Raw genomic sequence first — 26,022 nt, 5'->3', positions numbered from 1 at the left:
TTGGATGCAGCTGACTTGGATGCAGCAGTTTTGGCATGATAGTTATGATCTAGTGCATAGGTTTTTTGCATCTACATCTATTTGTTTACAATTCTAGAATTTCTGTGTAGTTTGCATAAATAAAAATGAAATGCCATCTGCTACTGATTGTGTACAGTACTGTGAGGATTACTAAAATGGGTTCAAAGGTTGTTATGCTGGCTTTTGTAGTTTTGTTTCTTACATAACACAAAAATCTATCGGTACTAAATTGTTGGTTATAGTAGAAAGATTATGAAAACAATCTTTGTGTTGATTCTTTGGAGAACTCTGCACAGGAGATAGTGCAGAAAGTTTGACTTTAAATTTTAAATATAGTGGTACAAAAGAGTCTCATAAAGTGATTTACCATATATACTCTTTATTTCTAACATAGTTTCTCATTAAAGAGTCTCTAGATTGATTTATTTATATTGGTCCAAAGTTAATTTAGGCTGCATTAAACTCATTTTAAACCTAAATTAACTTAGGAGCAGTATAAATAAATCATACTTAGGTTTATTGAATGGATATTTCCTTGGATATTCTTTGCCGTGAATTCCAATTCTTAAAATTAAGATCATTTTTATTACAAAGCATTTAAATTAACATTTAAAAAGAATATATTTCCTTCATTTCTAATATTAAATAGGCAAATGGAAACACAGGAGAAAGACTGAAACAAGATGTACAAATAAAGTTGTGTGCACTGACTCATGAAGGCATTTTATTATAAAATCTCAAAAATCTCTGATTTGGTTAGAAGAGTTCGTATCTTGGAAGCAACAGCAAAAAAAGTCACTAGTAGGTAGTAAGTGATGCAATCATATTTACTCCACAACATTTTTTCTTTTTGAAACATATTTGCTACAGATAAGAAACCATCTATATCGAGAGGAGCAGTCCCATCGCTCTGAGCAGGAAAGAATGAAGACAGAAATCTCTGACCTGACCAAAGAGCTTCATCAGAAGGAGATCACTATAGCAACTATCATGGAGAAAGCTAGTCTTCTGGAAAGACAGTTAAAAATGGAGTTAGAGATAAAAGACAAATTGTTAGCAAAACAACAGGTATGCAAGCAGGCAAAACCAGCCTAGATCATTTCACTCCACAGTATTGATGATGACATACATTATCTGTGAAAAAAAGACTACATTTCTTGCTGTAGTTTTCATCAGCAGTGCTGTAATAGCTGTGAAATACTACTAAAGCAGCCAAATTGATACTGGAACAAGAAAACATCAGTATACATCAACTATATATCAAAACTGCAATTCATTCTGACCATCAGACGTAGTTACCATTTTAACATGCAAAAGATCTTGAAAACTTCCAGTTTGTAGTTATTGTATGCGCTTTATCATTGGAGACGCTTTTTTACATTATCTAGAATGTTTCCTAATTTTTAAGGTTTTTTTAAAGCTTTTTGAAGAGTGTTACAAATCTGCTTAGAAAAGTTTGGTAATTTTAAAGCTGAAAACTGTAAGATACCAGTGTTTTAATGGCTGATTTCAGTTTTAAAAACAAATATGTTATCTTCATTACTTAGTTTTGTAAACTAAAATAATCTTCATATTTAGAGGTTTCTGGGTATCTCTGGGTTTTCTGAGAGGGTTGCTGCATATTGAAAATTGCGAATAATGTAATACTTGACTTTTGGCAATAGCAAAGTTAGTGTTTGGGAAAATGAGAGATGTCTCCTACTTTGTGGCACTCTTTACCAGGCCATATTCTCTATCATATCACTGAAAGAATGGATGTCATTTGTAGGCTTCATGACTAGGAAAACACTTTCAGTGGCCTGCAAAATCTGTCCCTCTGTATCTCCTAACTGCATGTGAGCTCCCTTATTTTCCTAAGTGATTACTTCTTTCAAAAAGGTAAATAAAATCAGAGGCATTGCATTTGTGTATCTTCTGCTTTAGTATTTAGACTTTCTGCTTTAGTATTGCTGTATTTAAAAAACATTTATTGTAGTTATTTTCATAATTCTTTTTATATATTTTGTAAAATTAAACTTACATATATCTATACTCAATGTTATTTCAATTTAACAGTAATATTCCTGCATTTAACTAAGAAATTAATCTTTTCCTAGTTGTTGGATTTCCGATACAAAGTTATCCAATCTGAAAACACACATCTAAAAGAGATGGTGGAATACCAGGAGTGTAAAAGTTGCATGGTAATTTTTTTTTAATCTATGCAATATGCAGAACAGTTACTTATATTTATTGTAAGTGTAGACTGAGATCATTGCAGATTTAGAGATTTCTGGCTTGCATAAAATAAATAAATAAAAAGAAGGTGTGTGACATAATCAAAACTAAGTGATATTCACACACAGCCTGAAGATGGGAATAGCTAGGAATAATTTTGACCTTAATTGTAGTAAACTACAAGCAAGCTAAGTTTTTCAGTAACTATCTAGACACTAAAAAGTTTCTGGGACCTTATTTTTTGTAAGTGATGTTTCTTATTTCAGAAAATATTTATTTTTAAACAGTCCTCATTCTCACAGGTACAAAAATATGTCCCTTTTTTACTATTTTACCCCGCTGTTCACATGATATTTAAATAACAGTGTAAAAAACTGACACATTTTGCCCCCACCCAGGTTCTTTTCAGAGGACAGTATTTAATTCTTTCCAAACAGGAGATATTTAAAGTTTAATTAATAAAAAGCATAGAATCATAGATTGGTTTAGGTTAGAAGGGACCTTAAAAATCATCTAGTTCCAACCCCCCTGCCATGGGCAGGGACACCTCCCACTAGATCAGGTTGCTCAAAGCCCCATCCAACCCTGTCTCGAACACCTCCAGGGATGGGGCATCCACAGCTTCTCTGGGCAACCTGTGCCAGTGCCTCACCATGCTCAGGGTGAAAAATTTATTCCTAATTTCTAATCTAAATCTATCCTCTTCCAGTTTGAAGCCATTCCCCCTCGTCTTATCACTACATGCCCTTGTAAAAAGTCCCTCCCCAGCTCTCCTGTAGGCCCCCCCTTCAGATACTGGAAAGCTGCTATAAGGTCTCCCTGGAGCCTTCTCTTCTCCAGGCTGAACAACCCCAACTCTTTCAGCATGTCTTCACAGGAGAGGTGCTCCAGCCCTCTGGTCATCTTCATGGCCCTATATGTCTATCAGTAATATATTACCTATATATACATATACAATATTATGGATATATGTATGTGTATATATGATATATTCTTGTGGAAACATAGATGGATGTGTGTATGCATATTTAGCTCTTCTCTACAGTGATATTCTTCATGAAGTTTGAGCAGAGCTGTCTGACAAGAATCCTTGTAGATAGCACGTTTTTTAAATTTTGTCAGTCAAATCCAGTTACTAGATAGGCCAAGGTCACTCCACATATCAGTGCATTTGTGGACTTAATAATTATTTCCTACTTTACTAGTGTATTGTGAGGATCTAAACATTAAAGACTGTGGGGTATTTGATATTAAGATTGCAAGGACTGGAGAGATTTTTATGGATGTGTTTGTACAGTAGAGTAGATCACTACACAGACCCCTCAAACTATTGCCAGCCTAAGTCAGTATGGTGTAATGCGTCATCAGGCACGGTTACTTGTTTAGATTTCAAAAGCAATGTAGCTGTGCCTGTGCAGTTTTTGGGTTCATGCCATTATAACTGTACTGCTGATTCTACAACTATTGGTGGTAGGGTGACATAGCATTCTCCTTCCTCTCTTCTGCCACTTCGCTCTACTTGGGAAACACAGCTGAGCCCCTGGCCCCTATTCTTGCACAAAATACTAAATTTTCTTATACTTTCTGGCACTTCCATGGCAGCTTCGATCATAAATTTCCTCTAAAACTAGCTAAGCAAGGCAAGATTTACAGGAAGTGAAGACATCAGACCAGTTAGTGCAAGGAATAGACAAGCTTTCATGTGCGGGAGCCCAGTTGTGCTAGCAGTATACAAAGAACCCAATGCTTAATACTCATGAGTTACTGGGTTCCCAGAGAATAGGGTAAACCTAGAAATATATGGAAGCACAACTTAATAAAACTTATGGGTTTTTAGTCTTTTGTAATCTGATAAAAGTTTTGAGAATTTTCTGTTGATGGCAGTATACTGTTATTGCAAATATATTTACACAGTGCAATGCAGTATACTGCAGAGAGGTGGTTCCAAATTAGCTAGCTCAGCGTGCAGCGTAGGCTTCATAGAATAAGAGAGAGGACAAAAAAGGAATGGAGTATGCTGGCCAGCCAACTTCCAGAACTACTTTCCATCTTCTGCTCTTGATACTCTAGTCGATGGGCCACTTTACCCCCCGGGTTGCGGTGCACACGTTGCTTGCACTTTCAGTATTTTGAGTTTTATACCATGTGCGCTAACCCAGCTGAGAAGCAGGGTTTAGTAACACAGATGGAGAGCACTGTGCTAATGTGGCTTTACTGCTTCTGAAACTGAAGGTGACTGTATCTCGACACAGATATTAAATTGTGCCTGTAGACATAGCCTGTATGTGGTATAGTAATGAACTTCTATAATTTTTCTTGTTATTTTTGGTGTAATTGTTACTGGAGGGAGCAATACAGTCTGCAGCTATAGCTGTTATGATTGCTTTTATGTCATAGGTTTTACAAAGCAAGCAATGAATTTCCAACAAAAATATTTTGAATGCATGTTTGTTGAGAAATTTTAATTTGTTTTATTGTGTTACAGAGGCTGTTATCCCTTCTTTCCCATTTATCTAGTGTCTTTTTCTGGAGGCAATTTTCTTGGGTTGCTCTAAGTGTTGCATCATTATATATGGTAGCTAAGTCTTTCTTTAGCATAGATCATTGTTTTGTGTTTGCTTGTTAAAAATACTAACATGCATTTATTGTGGAAAAAAAATAACTATTTAATGATGCATTTGTCTCCTTTCACAGAGTATAGATTTATCTGACAAAGAACATGGAAATTTCGCAGCTTCCATTAACAAATTGGAACATGAGAAAGTAAGATTACAAAGTAGTCTTGTTAAACTACAAAATGACACAGAAACACCAATGCTGGATCACATGGATACATATGGAGAAACAGAACACACCTACCAAACCCATTCAAAGATGCAAGAAAAGGAAGAGAGGTAATATTGTACACATATATGAAACTTCCTGTTATTTTTTTGGAAGCATCTAGCTAGGCCAAACTGTTAAGCTTTTTTTTTTCTGTTTCTGTTCATTCGGAACTCCCATGACCATAAATATCAGACCTAGTTCATCTATTTGTAAGAATTTCCTACATTTTTCTGGGTGGCTAACTGAATTTGGCAATAAAAGAAGGCCCAGAAATGTTTGATCATTATTTTAATATTTGTCACATGAAACAACTTAAAAAACTTTGTGTGTGCTGCTTAAGTTATTCTTAGTTCCAGGTTTTGCAAAACAGGACAGAATGTATTTTTACTGCCAAATAAAAACAAGACAAGGAAAGGATATAAAAACCAACATGAGAGGTAAACTGCTCCACAGGAGGTTATCTTAATAAGCAGTTTGAACTACAGCTCCGGCTGAAAAGCTTTGTGTCCTGCCAGTTTCATTTGTTGGAAGTTTCATTAAATGTATTTTAATGCCTTGTCTAGTTTTGGTGTTCTTGGTTGACCTGAATTTTAAAAGAAACATAATTCCAGTTTAAATCATTGCTAGAGTAAACTCCTTGTTAGGGAAAAATAATGAGACTTAAGAATATTCAGACTCATAGAGAACATACTGTAGTGATGACTTCTTTCTTAATTCCCTGTATTCAGGGAAGCTCCGAATTACCTTGAAACATGTTATAATCATGACATTGCAGTAATAAAAAGAAAATTAAACTCGTTGCTAAACAATATTTCACAGTATAGGAGAGTAAAAGTTAATAGAGAGCTAAATATTTTTGATTATTTGTAATTAATAAATAACTTACATGATAGCACTAATATAAAACAGTTCTGTGAAGTAAGGTTTCAATAATTGGAGACAGAATTGTACAGGTTAAGATTTCAAAGTCATACATTCAGTCTTTGGCAAAATTTAAAGTGATTTTTGTGCTGCAAAATAGAAAGGTGTCCTTTCTATATGTAGCTACATTCTCACCTAAAATTTCCTTGTTGGACGTAGTACTCGTGTATGTAAATATATAAATTATATGTTGTATGTATGCATTTATATATATGCATATACATGATACACACACACGGAGATAGATATGACGTTTCAAATTATGTTGAAGGTTTTGCTGAAACAAATGTTTACAAACCAGGATACAGACCATTCTGCACCTGTAGTTCTCATAATTTCACCAAAAATTGGTCAATGCAATTTTTGCTCATGCTTCCACTCTTAAGTGAGAACAAATAAGGTTTTCTTCCCATTTGCTCAGGAATTACACTTGCTGTGCATGAAGAATTGTAAAATTTTATTCATGAGAATTTAAGTGTAAGAGACAATAGAACTGTGCAGGTAATTGCAGGATTTTGATTTCATAACGATTGAAGACCAATGTTAAACCAAAACTGGGAGAGAGAAACCTGGAAGAGCTAAGCTTCCTCACAACACAAATCTCAACCGTGCTACTGAACACAATTTAAATTATGATTGCAATTAATCTGATGAAACAGATATATTGAGACTGGTTTTGGGAATCTAAAACATGCATTTGATTTCCTAAGTGAAAAGCTATTTAGCTAAATAAATACATATATAGATTTCAAAAAATGTGCAAGTTCCATGTGTACCGTAAATACACATCAGCCAGCCAGTCTTCTTAAAATTTTGCCCTCTCTATACTGTCAGTTCTCTGTTCCCAAACAGGGAACTACCTCAAGATTTTCTCAGAAAAGTAAAATTAAATTTTCAATGATCAAATGTATACAGATAAACCAGGCAATTGATGTTGGTTGAGTTAAACTCTGGGGCATGTTTTGTTTTATTTTATTGTGCAAATAAAGCATGTTATTTCTGTTTTAATTTGCAGTTCTGTTTCCATGGTAATTATGGCACTGGAGAAAGGGCAAAAAGACTTTTTTTACATAGTAAAAAAATAGAAAACATAGTGTTTCTGCAAGGGGTGTATGTTTGTGTTTTAAATAGTAATTTTCAGAAGCTGTACTTTTTGGTTTTCCTGTTTGCATTCAGAAACCTGGAAAGTTTTGCACAATGAAAAAAAATGTCTTCAACCAAGTATATTCTATAATATTTTTCAGGCATGTCTCACAATATGTACTAGAATCCTAAGCATGGGCACAGTCATTAGTTAGATGGGAGACCTCTAGAGAAAATACAGGAAACTGCAGGAAGTTATATTGGCGATTTAGAAGGAGGCATGATTTCTTCTTTTTTGCAGTATATGGTGAATTTCTAAATATAACAAAGTAAGATATGCAGGAGCGGCATCTTTTTGCTAAAAATGACTGTGGGCACATCCTACCTATAACCACTTTAATTAATTACTGTTCTCATATATGATAATTTACTTCTAATTGCCATTTACATAAGCTTTCCCCACCCTCAAGATTTCAATAGATTTCAATTTATTTAGACCTTAGCCAAAACCGGTTGATTTAAATTTTGGCATGGTTGAAGAGGGCTTTCTCTGATGAAGCTGATGTGTATAGCCTGTTTCTTCCAAAATTAAAACATGCATGTGAGTTTCCAAATGAAAGGCTACTTACTTACCATAAAAATATACACAAAATTGGTCAAGCCAAAGTGCACTTTCATCATGTGGCAAAAGTGAGGGGGTAAAGGCTGGGACTGAATGCCTACTAAGGTAGCTGGGGATCCCTTAAAGGATCTGTGTTGACAGTGGCAAAACCTCAGAGAGGTTTTCACTACCCTTTGGAGGTCACACACTCTTAGTCATACTCACCACTGTATCACTGACTGCGATAGATAAACTGGAAGCAGTGAAAAAAAAATCTCTTCAGGAAAATACTTTTTAACCATTTTTAAAATCAAGCTAGCAGGTACACTTGCAAGGTAAAAGCAACAACATGAATTCTGAAGACATTCTGTTTGTTAAAGACCTGTTGTTTTCTTTCTCAAGACTGGGTATGTCGCCCAGCACAAGCTGTGTAAGGAATTTGTTTTGCACCACTGAAGTCATTGATCGCATAGGGACCAGGCTGATTTTATACATGAGTCTGGAAAAATTGATCCTGTCTGTATAAGTTCCCTTTGCGAGGACTTTCACTTCTTGTCCCAGATGTCGCCATGTCAACAGTGATATTATTTTTGTGAAGTATGTGTATATGTTAAATACACTATGACAGTAAACCCACTGAAAGCATAAGGTATTCGACTGCAGGTATAGTGTATTTGCATTGCCAGTGTTAACAATTGGACAGTTTTTTACCAGTTTGCAGATATTTGCCTACCTTTACATTTGTATTCAAAATAGAACTATGTTCTTAGCTATTATTTTGCACAGAACTGGCAGAAATTTAAACCCCGACTGTGAAATCTGTCTGAAGTGAAGGCATAGTATCCATATCAAAGCACCTAAATGTAGGTGTCATGGTTTTTTTCCAAGATAGCAAACACCCCCAGCAGTCCTATGGATTACAGCAGGAAGTGGAGTTCCTTTAAAAAAATCAGTCCTTTTGGGGGGAGGGGGGTGTATCTGGTTTTGCTGTCTAAAAGCTACCATAACTGTAGGCACCCAAGTCTGAAAATTCTGGTCTTAGTGAAGTAAGCTATAACATAACAGTAATAACTGTTATTAAATGCATAGAGAAGCAGTTCTGGTGGGGGGAAAAGAACACAGATCACATAGACTTTACTGTGGGTTTACAGAGGAAATTACTTCCAAAAAGGTCAGAACACAAGATGAAAAAAAAATCTGTGATTTTATTATTCATGCCATCTGTCTTCAGCTGTGGCAGTTTTTTTCATTGTGCCCTTCATCCAAACAATAGATGGAACGGACTTTAAAGTAAGGGGGAAAGAAAGAAAAAAAGGTATTCTCCTGTGCCCAAAGAGCAGCGTGTGTTTATTTAAAGAAAAGCATGAAAGAAAGGAGAAAACTCTGCTCCCATAAAAGTTAACATTTTAGGTGATTTAGAAAACTGGAAAGTTTGGTGAATATTCTCAGAGTTTTATGTTAGAATCTGTAATAATACTGTTATAGGAATAATAATATTGTAGCATCATGCTTATAATTTGCTTTCCTATAGCATTCAGAGTATCTTAATCACTACTTCTTTTATAATCAGAGAAAAATATGTTCTTCTTTAGTTCTCTGAGTTGTTCTGCACAGTCCATCTATGGAGTACTCGGTTTCAGGGCTGATGTACAAGCAGGATCCATTAAGACTGCACAACCACACTCTCCCAACACCAACTATTTAAATTAAGATTAGAAAATGATGTTGTGATCTTTCTGCAGGAAACACTGTCCATTCCCTGTGCTTGGCAAATTCTTCTTTTTTATTTTTTTAAAAAAATAAGCTCTTTTCCTTGGATCTTAGCAGCACTGCATACTCTTGGATATTTATGATAATTATATTTTAGTGGCAGAGAATTTGATCTTTAAAAGCCTTTATAGCTGCATTTCAAATTAGTAAAGTGTTTTAGGAGTTTTGCAATGATAGGATCTTTTCAAACAACTATCATGTTTAAGTAGAGTACTTACCTCCCAAGACTAAAATTTCAATTTTATTGTAAGCATATACCTCAGTACAATGGAAATTTTTACCACACTCAGAAATATTGTAACAGAAGTGTAATAAAATCTGAAAAATTTAAAATTTTTTGCATGGTTTGGTATATAATAGAAGTAAAGATGGAATTGAAGATTAGGCTAATTCAGCAGATATCTGGGCAAGCTAGTCTCAAAATTCTCTGCTCTTATCAATATAGTCTAAGAATTGTTCAGTTCTCTAGAGAAAAGAAGACTGAGGGGGGATCTTATTAATGCTTATCAATACTTAATGGGAGGGTGCCAGGGGGATGGGAACAGTCTTTTTTCAGTGGTGCCCAGTGATAGGATGAGGGGTAACGGGCACAAACTTGAACATAGGAAGTTCCATCTTAACATGAGGAGGAACTTCTTTACTTTGAGGGTGGCAGAGCACTGGCACAGGCTGCCCAGAGAGGTGGTGGAGTCTCCCACTCTGGAGACATTCCAAACCCACCTGGACGCTGTCCTGTGCAACCTGCTGTAGGTGACCCTGCTCTGGCAGGGGGGTTGGACTAGATGATCTCCAGCGGACCCTTCCAACCCTGACCATTCTGTGATTCTGTGAACTGCCAGGAAAAGAAGATATTTTGAATAGGAAAAAAATAGCTTGCTTTTTTTTTAAGTTGCTGTTAACTGTTATAGGTTTTGCTTTACAGAACTATGAATAAATACAAATATATGCTTTCACATCCGTTCTGATCCTTGTAAGAGCTATGGAACATCATAATAAAATGCTTAAAAATTCTTTTGTAAGCTTAAAGATTTCACTTGTTACAAAAGCATGTTTTTGTAAAAAATTTTAAAAAGTGTATTTTAAAAATATAGAAATAATAAAAGTGTATGTAAAAGTGTATTTTAAAAAACTTGCAAAGTAATCAAAATTGCACAAACAAATAAAATTTTAAAAAAATGGCTTTGCTGTAATAGCTTTTAACTGGTTTTCATTCTTTGATTTTCTTTTTTCTCTTTTAGAACTTTCCAAAAGAAAGATGCATGGGAAATTGAACGTCAACAGACTTCTGTGTTCACAGCCAGTGGCTACCACAGAAACTGTAGTCCTGTTTTATATGGCCAAGGAAATATCACTGGTTCAAAAAGTGATAGCACTTTATCTTCTCATAAGCTTCACGTAAGTCATGAAAAGAGAATAGATGATAAATCTCCATCAGCACCAATGGGGTATCCTTTGGGCTTTGGTGGGCGGTTCCCTGAAAAGGGCAGAACAGGCAGCTTTCTGAGCGCTGCTTACAATGCAGAAGAAAGCAAATTATCAGTAAGTAACTATTTTCCTCTAACATATATTTTCAAAGATCCATCTGTGGACCAAATGCAGCCTTGGAGGAGCCAAAAATTAATCACCCCTGTTGTCATTATTATTTATACAGCGCCAGTCCAGCAAAAATGGAAATGCCTTATCCTAACATAAATGCAGTTTTTCTGGAGATTAAGCATCCCCTACTGGGCCATACCTCTGTTCTAATAACGATGGTGATAATTACCTGCCATTATGCGATTGTGAGAGAGATTTCTACATTTTAGCTCATTGCCTTCTATACTGGGGCACTCAGCTTCATATTACCTTCTGTAAGCGCACTCTGCTTTAAGTGTGTTTCTATAATGCCTGCAAACTTACTGCCTTAAGTGCTGTTAGACAAATCAAGTTTCTGCATCATTTGTTTGATGGATGAAATTAGAGGAATTGCAGCAACTATTTTCTATGTGTTAGCTATTGTATTTGAAAAGGAACAGAAACGATAACTGCTGTAATCCTCTTTTTTCTTGAAATGAAAGAGTAATAGTGCAGCATTCTTTCTTTCAGTCTTCATAGGCTGGAGATTACCAACCTCCATGACAAGGGGGCTAAATCCCACTTTGCTTAGGGCAACTTCTTAGGAAAAACTTTCCATACTTCTTTATCTTTAGATCTCTCTTTTAAATTTGAGCTTTATCATCTTTCTTAGTATCTTCTATTCTTCCATAGGCCTCCACTACAGGCCACGGTTGAAAACTTAGCACTTATTTTCCAGATCTCAAACTATGCAACCACACCATCATTAAATAACGGAACTAACAGATTAGAGAGGAATGGACTGTAGCCATCTCTCTATCCAGCTGTGATACATGCATCTTTGCACCCAGGAGACCCTGAACTGCAGGTGTGTGGCTGATAGAGAGAGAAGAGGGAAGACTTCAGCATTTACTGGGGGGAACTAATAGGCAACTTTTTTGCCACTTGTCACCTTAAGTAGAAGTGAAGAGGCATCATGACACCAACAGTCATCTTCAAGCAGTTTGCGGTGGTCCCCAGTTCTGCTGTCCACTTCAGAAATGGGCACACATCCTGATCCTTTCCTACCAGAGATGTGGCAGCTGGAAGACTCTCTCTCCATAGTCCAGAATTTGACTGTTGATAAGGGAGCACCATAGTGATGGCCTGCCTGAGAAGCTGGGATTGCAGTACAGCCCTTCACTGACCGTGGTCTCAGCAGCTGTGCCCCAGTAGTCAGAGAACAGTGAGAACCACATAGTCCTGGATGTTTGACCTCACTACCATTTTTATATTCTTAGGCTTCACAGGAATTTTAAGTAAATGGCTTTTGGTTTCTCATGGCTTGAGAGTTTTCCTCTTTAAACTGCTAATCATGAAATGAATTGTTTGGACTTTTTCAGGAGAGTCTGATAAACACCAGTTTTCCTCCTGTCTTCTGTCAGAAGTGTCAGACAGAGATACCAGACCACAAAGCTTCTGTTTGTGGCCAGCCCAAGAAAAATGTCCATTCTGAGACACTTATGCAAGCTGCAGGGTCGCTTATGCCAGCTTATCCCAGCTGGCACTCAGGACAGGGTCGATGCCAAAATAGTTGACTAGATTATAAGGAAAACAGTTTCCAGCTGGTGTGTGGGCAAAGTACATTATGAAACTACTAAGCAAGGGATATTTCTTGTGCAGTGTCTAAGTCCAAATCAGTGGCATTGAAACGGGTACAAGTTCAGAAGATGGCCAAAATTAAACTATCACTCCAACTGCCATTGGATACCACAGCTTTAGTGCAGAGATTCAACAGTCTGTTACTGTAGAGCTCTGTGTTCAAGTGGAAAGCCATTGCATCAAGGAGAAAGAGGGAAAAACATACAATATGTTGTATGTTCTTTGACAGAGTTTTCAGGACTGATGTTTCACCTAAGTGAAATCTCCAGTATGTTCAAAATTTCTGAAGATGTTATAAGGGACCCTTTATCTGAAGGGTATTTGTAGCACCAATTGAAAACAGTGTAATTGCAGGTGATGTCCTGATGTGTACCAAAATTACCCTGTTGGTATTTAGGGAAGAGAGAAAATAGTCTCTAGGGCTTTACACAAAGACTTACATCTCTCCTCCCAGTAGAGTCCTCAGTAAACCTTAGTAAATGTTCCCTTTCACATTCCTACTTACAGGTTACATGTGTAGATAAAGTCACTTCTGCCTTTGAGTAAACTAGGAGGCTCAGCTGGGATTCACTGGAAAGTCCCATAACCCCCAAAATTCTTGTTTCAAGGCTTTCCAAATCTGAGGAAATGCTTTGTCTCTGAACAGTGCTTTGGGGTGTGCTCTCTTCAGAAAATAGTTGCCTGATCCATTCCCAGTCTCTGGGAAGACTATTCCATAGAAGAGTCCAATGTCCACCTTCAAGTTTAATTTTTCCCACAGAAAAGAAATAAATAAATAGGTAAATAAATAAATAAATGACTAGGCAATGAGATTGTTTGCCCCTTCAGAATAGTACATTTCTACACAATTTCTCCATTTCAGGTGGAGCAAGCAGTTACGTACATTGTGCTTCCCAATCTGGATCTTTAACTTGTAGGCACAAATACCTTCTCCTGTTTCTCTTCAGATGATGGACAGATGTTGTCTGTTCTCACTTTCAAGATTTGGAAAGACAAGAAAAACTTAAGCTGTAGCAAGGAAAATTTAAATTAAGCATCAGGAAACTTTCTAACATTAAGGGTGGGAAATTGCTTAATAAATAGATTGCAATGGAAAGTTGTGGAAATTCTACCACAGGACATTATTAGGAATGATTTTGACAGTCTTGAGCCTACCCTGAGGCATGCTGTGGTCCATGCCTCTCACTCCGCGGTGAGTACCTAGCTGGTTAGGTACCTAGGCCCTCTAAAAACCTTTCTATAATGCTTGGCCATTTCCTAGGCTCCATTTCGATTCATATATGAGCAGAAGCATGTTGAAGACAGGCATCTGTACCCGCTGCCGAAGTAGTGCAGTGTAAGGTTAGAGGAAGCTACCCCCTAAAGTCCCTAAATTTAGTCACAGAGAGACTAAAATTAGCCAGGCCAATTTCTAGTCTTGGTGTTACAAGAACTTTCCTGGAAAGTAGAAGGGACTAAACGTGAGCAGACTTTAACACTCTAGGATTTGACCACTCATGATTTGACCACTAAATGTTAGAATATCCCCAGTGTTAAAGCTTTCTTGCTGCCCTGCTGAGGGTGCATCCAAGAATGCTGGGACAGCTCCTGGGGCAAGAAAGCGCTAACTCTAAGCAAATTAATTAGGCAGTCTGCAAGAGAGAATAGACCTAGCTTCCTGAAGTGCTTCTCCCCAGCAATCCAGAGTGAATTCGCAAGCACTTTGGGTAATTCTCTCTTAAGGAGAAGACATTTAGCACATATTTCATTTGTGGTAATATGCATCTCTATCAGGCGCGCTCCTTCATTTCCAGCAAATGATGAGGCAAAAAGGTGATTCTCATGACTGGTTTACCCCAAAGAAATACAGGATCAGCTGACACCGTAGATATGAAAAAGTAGAGTTCTTGTTGCCGAACTACCCAAAAAATGGGTTACTAATGAACCTATTTCTATCCAGCTCCAGTTAGAAAACCGAAAGACATAAAAGTGTTATCTGAGGAAAAGAAATTCAAAACTAGGGACCATGAATCTTATCCGATACATGGATTAAAGCAGTTTCTTTATGGTTTTTCTTCCTCAGGCACTGAAAGTAAAGACAATAAAGAACATGGTGAAAGAACAGACCAGAGGCTGGAAAGCAAAGCTTAATTGCTAACAAGAAATGTTGCCTTTTTGGCCTGTTTAGGTACAACCTTCTCTCAAAGTGCATAAAAAACAGTGCATTAGGGACCTATCTAAAATGATAGTGATGTCTGACCCTCGGGTAAGGAGCTGTAGGGAACCATGATCTGCTTATTCTAAGTGATAAACATTCTTCTCTCAACTCTGAGGAAATTCAGAAATGTCTCATTTGCAGTTTACAGTGTATTTCAAGAAAAAATACATCAAAGTAAGTACCAGTTGAAGCGAAGGACACTAGCATTTTAGGAAAATAGCTTGATCATGAGGCCAATATGTTTTTAATTGGAAGTCATCAATTGTAAACATTGTTATAATGAATCTTGGAGAATCTCTCATAAATTGATATAACATTTCTGAAGTCTAGGATTCATGTCAATCTGCTGTTCTTATGGAAAAGCCTGACATGACTTTTCTGTAGGTGATGACACCTATTAAATTCATATTTCAGATTTAAATTTTCCCAGTTTATTATGCTTCTCACCGGAAGTATTTTATTTGCTCAGTATTGAATCAGTGATTTCAGAGCTGGTATTCAGTAAGCAAAACACATGGTGATCCTTTAAGTAAAGCCTCCAAAGCCAATGTCTTTTTCATAATACAAAAAACTTCTTCAAATACTTCAAAATGGCACTGCCAACTCTATCATTGAATCCAAACGTCACAAGGAGATATTTCTGTGACCTAGCCCATGAAGGAATAAATGGGCGTGTAGCCATGACATTCAAAATCTCAGGAACAACTCTTCAACAAGACCAGCTTGGATGGGGCTTTGAGTAACCTGGTCTTGTGGAAGGTGTCCCTGCCCATGGGAGGGGGATTGGAACTAGATGATCCTTAAGGTCCCTTCCAACCCAAACTACTCCATGATTCTATGATTCATAGGAAAATGATGATTTATGGGTGGGAAATCCTGCATGTGTTTATGAGGATGGTGATCTCCCTCCACAGTTTCTCAAACATTGGAAGATTAACAGTCTTTCTTATCCCTGCTAGTGCAGGCTTTAATAGAAGAGTGTTGTGGCACAAAGTGATCCAATACCTTTGGGTTCCTTAATCCTACATGGCAAATCACGTCGCTTTTTCTTTCCTGCCCCGTTAAAACACTAATTTGGAGTGACTGAAAAAAAAAAAGGACTGAAAAGGAAGATTCTGCTTTATTTGTGAATTTCATTTTAGGAGCCCTATCCTAGAAAGCCTGCCTCACTCTGGAAGGATGGTATTACATTCAGAATTTATTTCCAGCTATCGCTTACGTGCTGTACTTTGAAAAGAAAAGGGGGTTTCCTGTAGGAAATCTCTAAATTTCATCTCAAGACCTGCAGCAAAGAGTTTGAATAGGATAGTGCTTTAAAGCATTTTTCTAGTTATTATATTTTGGCCTGAAAAACTGTTAAAGGGCAGTTTTAAACCAGGCTGAAAGCAAAGACCGAGTCTGCCTCTAGTTGCCGTGGAAATAGGGAATACCCCATTCTGACACAATGGAGCCTAGAATAAAATTTTACAGGTGTAATAGAATTGGCCTTTTCCACAAAACATTTGAATATTTAAATAATTTGAAGCCATTCCTATTTGATGTGCTGACAGATAAACTCTGCTTCTTAAATTCTAGGAAAAACAAAACCAGAGATTCTAGACTAATTATCAGTTATTAAAACTATTTAACATATGTTTTAATGAAGATAATAAATTTCAATCATCTTTCTCAATATGTGATCATATAAAGAGAGAAAATTATCTTTCTTTTACTCAGTATTAGAGCTCCTATACTGTTTTTTCTCCATCGAATGTTAAAAATTCTTGTCATAAAATTGTGTTTATCTATACAAATAAGCATTGAATTTATTTAAACAAGCATAATATCTTTAGGCAAAGAAAAATTATTTCATATTTCTTTCGATAAAGACATTCCAATGAATGCATGCTAAGTATTAGCAAAAACAATTAACAAAAATTGCTGCTTAAAAATTTAGAACTTGTTTCAGCAAAGACTCACTCATGTCCTTTGCTTTATACAACTCTGCATCCCATGACAACCATTTTAAGACCGATTTTGTTATGGTTTATGTCTCAGTCTACTAAATGCTTATTAAATGGAAAGAAGATTTTTCAGTGAACTACTGCAGCGAATAAAATTTAGTACATTCTTCAGAATATCGGGGCTTGAAGTTGATAGTACTGAAATGAGCATAGGTTTTCTTCCTTTTCTCAGAAAGCATCACATCACAGAAGCATAGAGCTAAAATTACAGGAGGCAATCAGCAGTACCCAATGACTTATATTCTGTAATTCCAAAAACCAGATTATTGTCCTCTGTCCTGGTCTAAATTATACAAGTGACAAACATAACCTTTAGGTGATCCAAAGACTTTGGATGTTGTGAAGCAGCTTAATTCTGTCTAATGGGATATTTAAATTTTTAATGGCAAATCTACATCCTAATGCTGTGAATATCACAGGTATTCAAACATCATGTTCCCATTATGTCATTTAGGTACCTGAATGCCTTTAAAAATGTATGCCCAGACTCATGTTTTTCTTGGGGGGTATACAGCATTATAGCACTATAAGCTGCTATGGGTTAAGATGCGTTTCAAATCTAAAATTTGATAATGCAAATATGTTGTAGTACTTGCTGGTTTCTACTAACTATGATTTTCTGTTCATTGTTCAGTATCCCCCTGAGATGTCCCTCCTTGCAACAACAGAGAAGTTCCTTCAAGAGGAAGAGAAACATACAAGAGAGTTTGAAGAACGTTTAAATTTGCACCTTGAAGAACTGCAAAGACATTCTGAAAATACTCTAAAAAAATATACTGGGATACAGCAAAGCAGGCATACTTAAGCCAGTCACACAACTAAGAAAATAAAACCAAGTAATCACCCATGAGTTTCTTAGAACTAAAATCTGCAACTAGTTGCTTAACGTATTTAGGCCCATTGCCAATAGCATGTATTTTTAACACTGAGGTTTCAGTAAGATAATCGTTATCCTACGGATTTAGGAATATTGTAAGTTGACTATAAAATATTGTACTCTAAACATATTCTAAAATATACAGGTTGGTTTTGCATAGTTAAATTGTGTGCAGCAGAGACCCTGTTGCAGCACTGTAAATTAAGTAAGATACTTTCAATTCTGTGATGTATAGAGGGCTAATAACTGGAATTATTCCCTTGAAAATATAATCACCCAGGAGAAATTCTCTGGATTGCACAGAACAAGAATAATAGGTGTCTTTAGCCATGTCATAGCTCCTAGCATAAAGAGCTTATCTATGCTCTGGTTATTCTCGTCTATAGAAACAGCCCTTGGGACTCTTGAAATGAGGCGTTTGAGCTCGCTTTTTCCTATGCTGTAAGCCACGCTGGTCTGTGAGGGGAACGTAAGTAGGCAAAGCACGTATTTTGAAGCCACCCATATTGCCTCTTTTGCCAGACCTATGGACTTCACCTGGGGCAGAGTCTGATCTCAGGTGCTTTATAGGCTTTACATTAATAGTTTACAACTTTTAAATTCAGTCTTCGAAAGCACCTACTCTGGTATTGATGTTTAGATACTATGTCGGCTCATTGTTTAACTACATTGGAATAGGGGAAAAAACCTTTAGCTTCATAGAATCATAGAATCATAGAATGGTTTAGGCTGGAAAGGACCTTGAAGATCATTGAGTTGTAAGGGCCTAAATTCTTTATATTTTTCTACAACACAGGAAAACATTATAAAACCAAACAGAGTTAATTCAACTCCATGTGCCGAAAAACTGCATAATGTTGAGATTCTTTTTATTTGCAATTCATACTGAATTCTATTGCTGTGCAAGCGAAACAGAAATTACAGACAGTGTTGATGAACCACCAGTTTCAGTGAAAGAGATCCTGAAGAACTGCTTTCCAGCATATACTGTTGCCAACTTCCTGGAAAAATCTGGATAAAAATAATACCAGACTGTCAAACAGCTCCAGTTTGTGAGTAAATGAAGTCTCATTGATATTCAAGACCACAGCAAAAATGTAAATTGTTTTCGGAAGCTGTATTTCCATTAAGACAAAATACACTGCATCACACTTACATGAAATAACAAGATTTTAAATACCAGTTTGGCTTGGTTTGCAATAAAATGAGTAATGAAAATGAGGAAATCAAAGAACCTTTTACAGGAAAATTCAGGAAAATTACTAGACTCAGCTGGAGGAACGAGGACCGAATAAAAAGATGATGGAAGGACATCTGAAAAACTAAATATATATGCATCCTCAATTAAGGGTAGATGCATCTGGGAGTTTTAAAAGAACTAATGAAGAAATTGAGGAATGCCTGGAAACGAAGCTAAATTTTAAGCCGGGAAAGATCTGCAGAAGCAAAAAAACAACAAAATGGGCAAGAGAAAAAAAATAATGGGATATTAGCCAGTTAGCCAGATTCTTTTGCTACTGTGAGATTTAAACATAGAAGACAGTGTGCACCAGTTCTTCAAAGAAATGTTTTGTCCGAATCCAGTCCAGGCCTGAAGATCCCTCTCATGATACAGATCTGTGTCATGATGCAGAATGAATGAAATTATCAAAAAATTTGTAAGATTTTTTTTCTAAAGCATTTGAAGATCTGGCCAAGCTACTAACTTTGGCTAACGAAATAACAGAGTTAGTTTGAGCCTGGCTTTTGTGTAACGCCATATAATAAACTCCCCATGAAAAGCACTGAAAACTGCAAAGTACCTGTATCTGAACAGCCTGCTTGTTTACTGCCATTTCCTGCTCACAGCATATTATGCCACAAATGTGCTGAGACAGTATGGATCAAAGTGCCATTTCTTTAAACACATACTTACGTGAAAGGTCACCCTTCTCTCTGCCAGCCAAAATCAGCAAAGGTTCCTCATCTGAGAGTCCCCAATTCAAACAAGAGCCCATTGCTGCCAGAGTACAGCCAGAGCCACGCTGGTGGTTCTCGATACTTCAACTGCATTAAATAGTGGAAACTTGATTAAACTGGTGAAGTTTTGGAAGGAAAATACATATTCCTGATGTTATCATGCCAAAAATAGTGTGTACAGCATGTACCACATTTCAAGTTATTCAGAAAACTTTTTAAAGAATGATGGACAGCAGAAATAATAAAGACTGAGAAATTATATACCCTACGAACAGAGATTGGAGATGTACGTATGTTGTCAAAAAAGGAATAATCAGAAGGATCCACGGTTATAAATGTCTGAAAGCATCAATAAAAATGAAAAAAATGAATTATTAATGATAGGACAGGACAAGGTGCAATGTTTGGGAGCTGTGGATTACCCAAAACATACAAAAAAATTCTATTCTACTCTCTGAATAGCTGGGCAATGGAAAATTCTTGTAAGCTGCTGGACTACTTCTATGATTTGTCAAAGCTTTACTGAAAAGCATTTTTTTTGGCTCCCAGTTGAAAGACTTGTTTTAAATAAAAAGAACAATGGTTCGGGCTGCCACCAGCTTTTTTTGCTGAAGGAAAAACAGAGGTCATGTACACACAGCTGCCAACATGTTTCATCGAGATATAATTTTGAAATGGTGGTAAAAGCGCTGCCAGACCATTGCTGTCCAGTTCACTTCCCAAAACTTACTCTGATGGGGCAGTCAGTGAAACGACGGTAACTGAGCAGAAACGTTTAAAAGTGGCTCACATGAAAGTTGGGTATTTAGCGTGTTTTCTTCCCACCATTTCTTCCTCTCATCTTTTTTGTATGGGAAATTTAGGAATATAAGAACGGGAGAGTGTCAGATGGTGGGTACACTGATCCATGCAGAGAGGAGTGCAAACAGCAGCAGCAAAACACAGTGCCAAACGAACACAAAAATGGACAAACATTATGAAAAATCACAGGCACAGCTTTCCTGCTTTTCTGATGGGTTGACTTGAGCAATGACTTTAGCTGACCCGGTCAAAGGCTAACACATCTCTGCTGGGATCAGATACCACAGAAAGCACCTAAACCCCCCAGTCTCACTGTTCTGGGTTTATCACAGTGGTTATAATTCCTGATTTAAGTGGTACGATAAGTACCGAACCACTTAATGACTCAAAACTAAACACCACCAGTGGGGATGAGAAAGAAGTCATCAACAGAGACTGTGTAACGAGGTGAGTCCCAAGTGACTGGACAGCTATGGTATGTCAGCCCAGTCAGCAAAGTTTTATTTGGAGAGCCAGCTGGGGTCTGCACGGCACTGCAGCCAGCGCTGCCGCTGGCTGCCCACGGGTCTCCCAGCCCCCAGACGGCTGTCAGGGGGCAGAGGGCAGGGGGCACTGGGGAGAAGGTCGTTACACTGCATCATACGGACGATAGGATTACGTTCAAGTCTGGCTTCGCAACCTACAGCAGCCCATTATATCATTCACAATCATTTTTTTAGTTTAATTCTATGTAAAATAGCTATACGCTAGATTTTACACCAACTGCTTTGTGCTAGGAAAGCTGTTTTTTTTCTCCTCAGACACAGCAGTGAAAAAATTCCGGGGTAAAGATTGTTCATAGCAGAGCTCGTTTGAACGGGCCAAACCAATGTGGGAACTGTGTGTTGTTTTTTCCTCACTGTAGGGTTCAGATCTCAAAGTTCACTGTGTCTGACTTACTATTTAATCACATGGACACCCTCAATCCACAAATAGGCTGTAATTTTATGTGCTGCATCCAAATTTCCACTAGTGGGTTGAGCAATGCCCCACGATGCTGATACACTGCACTCGTCTCCCTTCCGAAACCAACAAACCGATCAGTTTGTTCCTCTGATCTACTCTGAACCAAACTGCCAGCAGGTTTGAAAGAGATTGATCAAGAATGCGTTTGCCCAGTTACCTTACAAGAACATTTTTGCGTGTACAGAGCAGTCCTAAACCATCCTGTCACTGAACTTCCTGTGACAGATGTAGGAATTATTTGACTTGACGTGAACCCTGGGACAATCCCAGATGGAGCAAGAAATCCTACAGAAGTTCTGGTCCTCCATATCCCATGTAAGCACCGTAACAAGAATTTTTGTTGTTCAAGCCTGTATGGATACCATCTGGGCACTGAACTTAAATAGTCTGAAAAAAGAACAATGCATTTTCTCTGCCGCATGTATTTAAAAGTGCTGTTCTCCGAGCATCAGGATGTGAATAAGTAAACATTCTCATGCGGATGGATCGAAACAGAAGACTGAGAGCCAATTTCGCTGAGTTCTGAAAATACGTGTCATTCTTCCTTCAGAGCACAGGCCGCCTCGCCGGCTTCTCCTACTCGGCTGTGGGGAGCTGGGGCCGTTTACAACACACATGGGTGTTTACCATTCATGAGAATACTTGACAACATTCCTTTATTTTCTTAGCACTTCGAAGACATTTATAAAACTCCATTCAAACCTCGATCTTTAAGTATTTGACTCAGATTTGACTTACGCTTTGAAAAATTGGTTTTAAGAAATTGCTTCTATAACTCGATTTATCAGAAGGCAATGGCAGGTTTTTAATGACTTCACCTCATAATGAGCACTCATGGAAACCATATCTTAAGACACTGCTGAAGAAGTACCTCAGCACGAGTTTTCTGGTAAAATGCCTGTAATAAATCATTCAGTTTTGCCCACAAGCTACTGTATGCTGGGAAAAGATTTGAAACCCTATTTCTAAAACATTTTTGAAGGTAACTGACAGTTGGAGTAATACAGTCAAAAAACCAGAGACACAGTTACACTTTCGGCTGAGAAGTTCACAGGAGTTGACATTTGGGCAACTGCCATTAATTTACTTCCCGATTATTTCCCAGTGATTTTTGACACCTGTCTACAGATGCTTCATACCATTTTTCCAAATGCGCATTCTCACATCCAATACTCGTAAAAGGGAATTTGGTAGAAAATGTCAGAATCCAACTTCATTGTTTACTAGAGAATTTATTTTTTTTTGAGAGTCAAACTGTGAAATCAATGCTGGCTTCTGTGTGAGGAACAATTCAGAACGTGTAACACTATTTTCCTCTCAATTAGCACTCAGTAAAATTGCACATTTCAGGGAACTGAAATACATAATGTCTCTTATTAGCATTAAGCTATAGGTGCATATTAATACACATTTGTCTCTGAAAAGATTATTGTGACCTGAAGAAGTTTCAGATGACAGAAGACAAAGGGAGAGCATAAGAAAAAGCAGCAGAAACGAAACATCTCATTAGAGAAGTAATCTTAAATATTATCTAACCCAACTGACCTTCTACCTATTTAGTTGTTATCAGCCAGTTAATTGCTCTTACGTGTCACAGACTCAACTCTTGCAGAAAACTAAGGAGGGGGAAAACCAGGTAAGGACTCTGAACAGTTTCAGGGAAGGCTTCCCAAATTATGAAATTATTGCTTGGGCTGATGAAAAAGCCCTGCAGGTGGAACGGACTGAAATAAACCTGCTACTCAGAGACGGGAAAGTCACGGGGACTTTGTCAGAGCCATCAGAAAGGACCACAGAATGAGCAAGGCCAGGACAACCTCGGTTAGGAGTCTTTGGAAGAGGAAGATGAGGAAGAGGAATCTGTGGAAGAGATTAGCGGAATGTTTGCTTCTGTTCCAGACACTCAAGACGCCGAGTCTCCTGCAGAAGACACATATTTAAACTACACACACTTTTGTTCACTTCCTCAGGCATAAATTTTATTTAAGCTGAACACCCCCTCTCAAAAAAGGACAAACAAGCAGAGCTCCAGTGCAGCCATCCCTGACTGAGGATAAAATAAAAATAGGACAAAAATGATTTGGTGCCTGGGAGAACAGGAACAGCTGGGAGATGACACAGACTAAGCCATTACTTTCACAGATGCATCATTTCGGATCTCTCCAGCTGAAGGAAGCAGTTCCCAGTACCAAAGCAGAGATAATTTCCAGTCCCAGCGCGTGGCTCGGTGAGCACAGGGGCTCCGCAGCAGCCTTCCCGCCGGTCACCCGCTGGGTAAACACTCTTCTGGGCATACCCTGACGGCCACCTTGTCTGCATGGTTTGCTGTGCGCATATCCCAACTACGCTGCAGGCTGGGGCCAGGAGGGAACCAACCTACCGGTTCAGCCAAACTCTTACTTTTAGTTTTTAGCAATTTTTGTATTTCAAAACATCTTAGTTAGCGGGGCCTGTTTAATTCTAGGCACTACTGGCAGCAGTGGCACAGCAAGCGTCACTAGCCGCAGCCATCCCAGCATCACATGGTATCCATCTCGTTCTGAACAGGGTTAGTTTATAGCTGGCTGTAGACTCATCCCACTTTGGGGACATGTCCCTTAGGGCAAAGTCTGCTGCAGAGAATTGCATTTGCTTGCCTACGTTATTTTTCCCACAACACAACTTTGGTTGGCAGTAGCATTCTGCACAGGAGCAAAACGCAGGGTTAACGCAGGCAGCAAGGCACAGCCTTTGGCTGGCACGCATACCAACAGTCCCACTGACTTCACCGAGACTATCCCTGTGCCGAAAGGCTGTGTGAAGTAAAGATTCAAGGGAGGCTTTGACTGTCAGCGCAGAAATATCTCCTGCTACGCTCCAGTGCGCTGCAGCATCACGTTCTTCCTTGCTTGGCCTCTATTTAACCATCAGTCGAGAGTTCTCAAATTCCCTCCCCAGTCTTCTGAAGGTTAGTGCTTAGCGAGTGCCTTGTAATATCTGGATGAGAGAGGGCTGTAGAAGAATACAGGATTATTGAAGCTTTTTGATCAGAATTTATAGCTTGATTTCCTAGAATAAAACTGCCTTAAATGTGCTCACAGCTTCCTTTAAGTGAGGAGGAGAGGGGGATGTCACAGGACAGCAGCTCACTTCAGCAAATAGATTAGAGACCTAAGTTATGCTAACGTTACTTTTATTTCCCTTAAAAAAAAAAAATAAAAAAAAAATCAAGGGCTGTATCCAAAATCACCTTTTAATTGTCACTTCTATACAGTTTTAAATATTTCACATCCACATAAACAACTGTGTTTATATAGTTTGTTATCACCTCACCATAAACTGGTAGAATCTCCCTTTCCAAACTCCGTAAGATTCCTACCGGCGGAACCTGAAGTGTTCACTCGGCGTTTTTCACAGCAAAAAGCAATTCCTTTTGCGTGAACTATATAGTGTTTAATGAAAAAATTATTACACAATGGAGGCTTTCACAATAAGTCACATTTTTTGCAAAATAATTTGAAGATTCGAAGTAAGACTTCTCTCTTTTATTCAAAAAATAAATATATCCTTTCTGAATCAAAGCACTTCATATGACATTAAGTACAAAGAAGAACTGTACTTCTTTGGAAGTTCTGAAATAACATACAGGAGCTCATGGGAGCAACTTTATCCATAACAGCGATAAAAGCTGGAAGCTGATTTTTTTTTTACAAATTTATAGCAGAACACGATTTTCTTTTACAATATAGAGCTTCAAACAGATTTAAGAAAAACACCATTTTAAAATTCTGAAAGGCACATGAACTGGAGCATAAAACGTACTGACGCACTCACTAATACGTTTTATGTTACATTCCTAAAGAGAATCTGCGGGACCCTAACCAAGAGAAAGACTGACAATACCAGCAAGTTCCTTTGTAAAGTACTAGAAGAGTGGCAGAGAGTTCCTTTTGGCTCTTGATAAAATTATTAATACCCCAAAGCTAGAAAGTCTGAAAAGCTGCATCATTCAGTTGTATTTGGACGAGTCGCGACATAAACAAACACAACAATCAGCAGTACTACAACAGCCAGCGTGGGAAGCACGACAGTGGTGATTTGTTGCCGGGCCTCTTGCATAGCCTGTTTTCTCTCCTTTTTATCTTTGGAGGTCTCTTTTTTGGGTTTTCCTCTTAGCTGCCTCATCCTCCTCTTCGGATCTTTTGTTCACCAAAACAGGCGAGCGAAACAAGTTGAGCAGCAGAAAACAGTCCAAGGTCTTTTGAAACAAAAGGGTTGAAGAATTCCCTCTCCTTCAAGTGGTTGGCTGTGCAAGAAACTGCAAAAGAAGGAAATAAACAATTCTTTTGAGCAAGATCTACACATATTCTAGTTATTAAAACCATTTGCAGTTCCACTTGGCACTTGGTTGGATAAAATCTTTTATCCAACTGGCACCAATATCTATGCAGCTTCTTTAAAGGAAATGGAATCAGAGGGCACTTGTTCAGCTCATCAGTAACGCTTTCCCCATAAACACTACAGCAGTTCATCACGGTGCGTGTGTTTGTCCGAGAGCACTGGACTT

At 37.9% G+C, this 26,022-nt stretch overlaps 2 protein-coding genes across 2 annotated transcripts in view; one reads left to right on the top strand and one right to left on the bottom strand.

Annotated features, from left to right (window-relative positions):
• Nucleotides 1-17,639, top strand: part of CCDC67 (coiled-coil domain containing 67) — a 43,431-nt gene extending 25,792 nt beyond the window's left edge. The window contains exons 9-14 of the mRNA XM_009881179.1: nucleotides 892-1,089; nucleotides 2,118-2,204; nucleotides 4,933-5,132; nucleotides 7,764-7,766; nucleotides 10,840-10,978; nucleotides 17,469-17,639. Coding sequence (XP_009879481.1) covers nucleotides 892-1,089; nucleotides 2,118-2,204; nucleotides 4,933-5,132; nucleotides 7,764-7,766; nucleotides 10,840-10,978; nucleotides 17,469-17,639 — 798 coding nt within the window. The remainder of the gene's footprint in view (nucleotides 1-891; nucleotides 1,090-2,117; nucleotides 2,205-4,932; nucleotides 5,133-7,763; nucleotides 7,767-10,839; nucleotides 10,979-17,468) is intronic.
• Nucleotides 17,640-24,898: 7,259 nt separating this feature from the next.
• On the bottom strand, nucleotides 24,899-25,772 carry SMCO4 (single-pass membrane protein with coiled-coil domains 4). Its single transcript, XM_009881178.1, has one exon. It carries the CDS (start codon nucleotides 25,638-25,640, stop codon nucleotides 25,461-25,463), a length of 180 nt encoding a protein of 59 aa, XP_009879480.1. The 5' UTR covers nucleotides 25,641-25,772; the 3' UTR covers nucleotides 24,899-25,460.
• Between the last annotated feature and the right edge of the window lie 250 nt (nucleotides 25,773-26,022).

This window comes from Charadrius vociferus, unplaced genomic scaffold, assembly GCF_000708025.1.
Source record: "Charadrius vociferus isolate BGI_N301 unplaced genomic scaffold, ASM70802v2 scaffold1, whole genome shotgun sequence".
NCBI classification, from domain to species: domain Eukaryota; kingdom Metazoa; phylum Chordata; class Aves; order Charadriiformes; family Charadriidae; genus Charadrius; species Charadrius vociferus.
The sequence above is the reverse complement of the archived record's forward strand: the minus strand, read 5'-3'. Positions and strand labels throughout refer to the sequence as shown.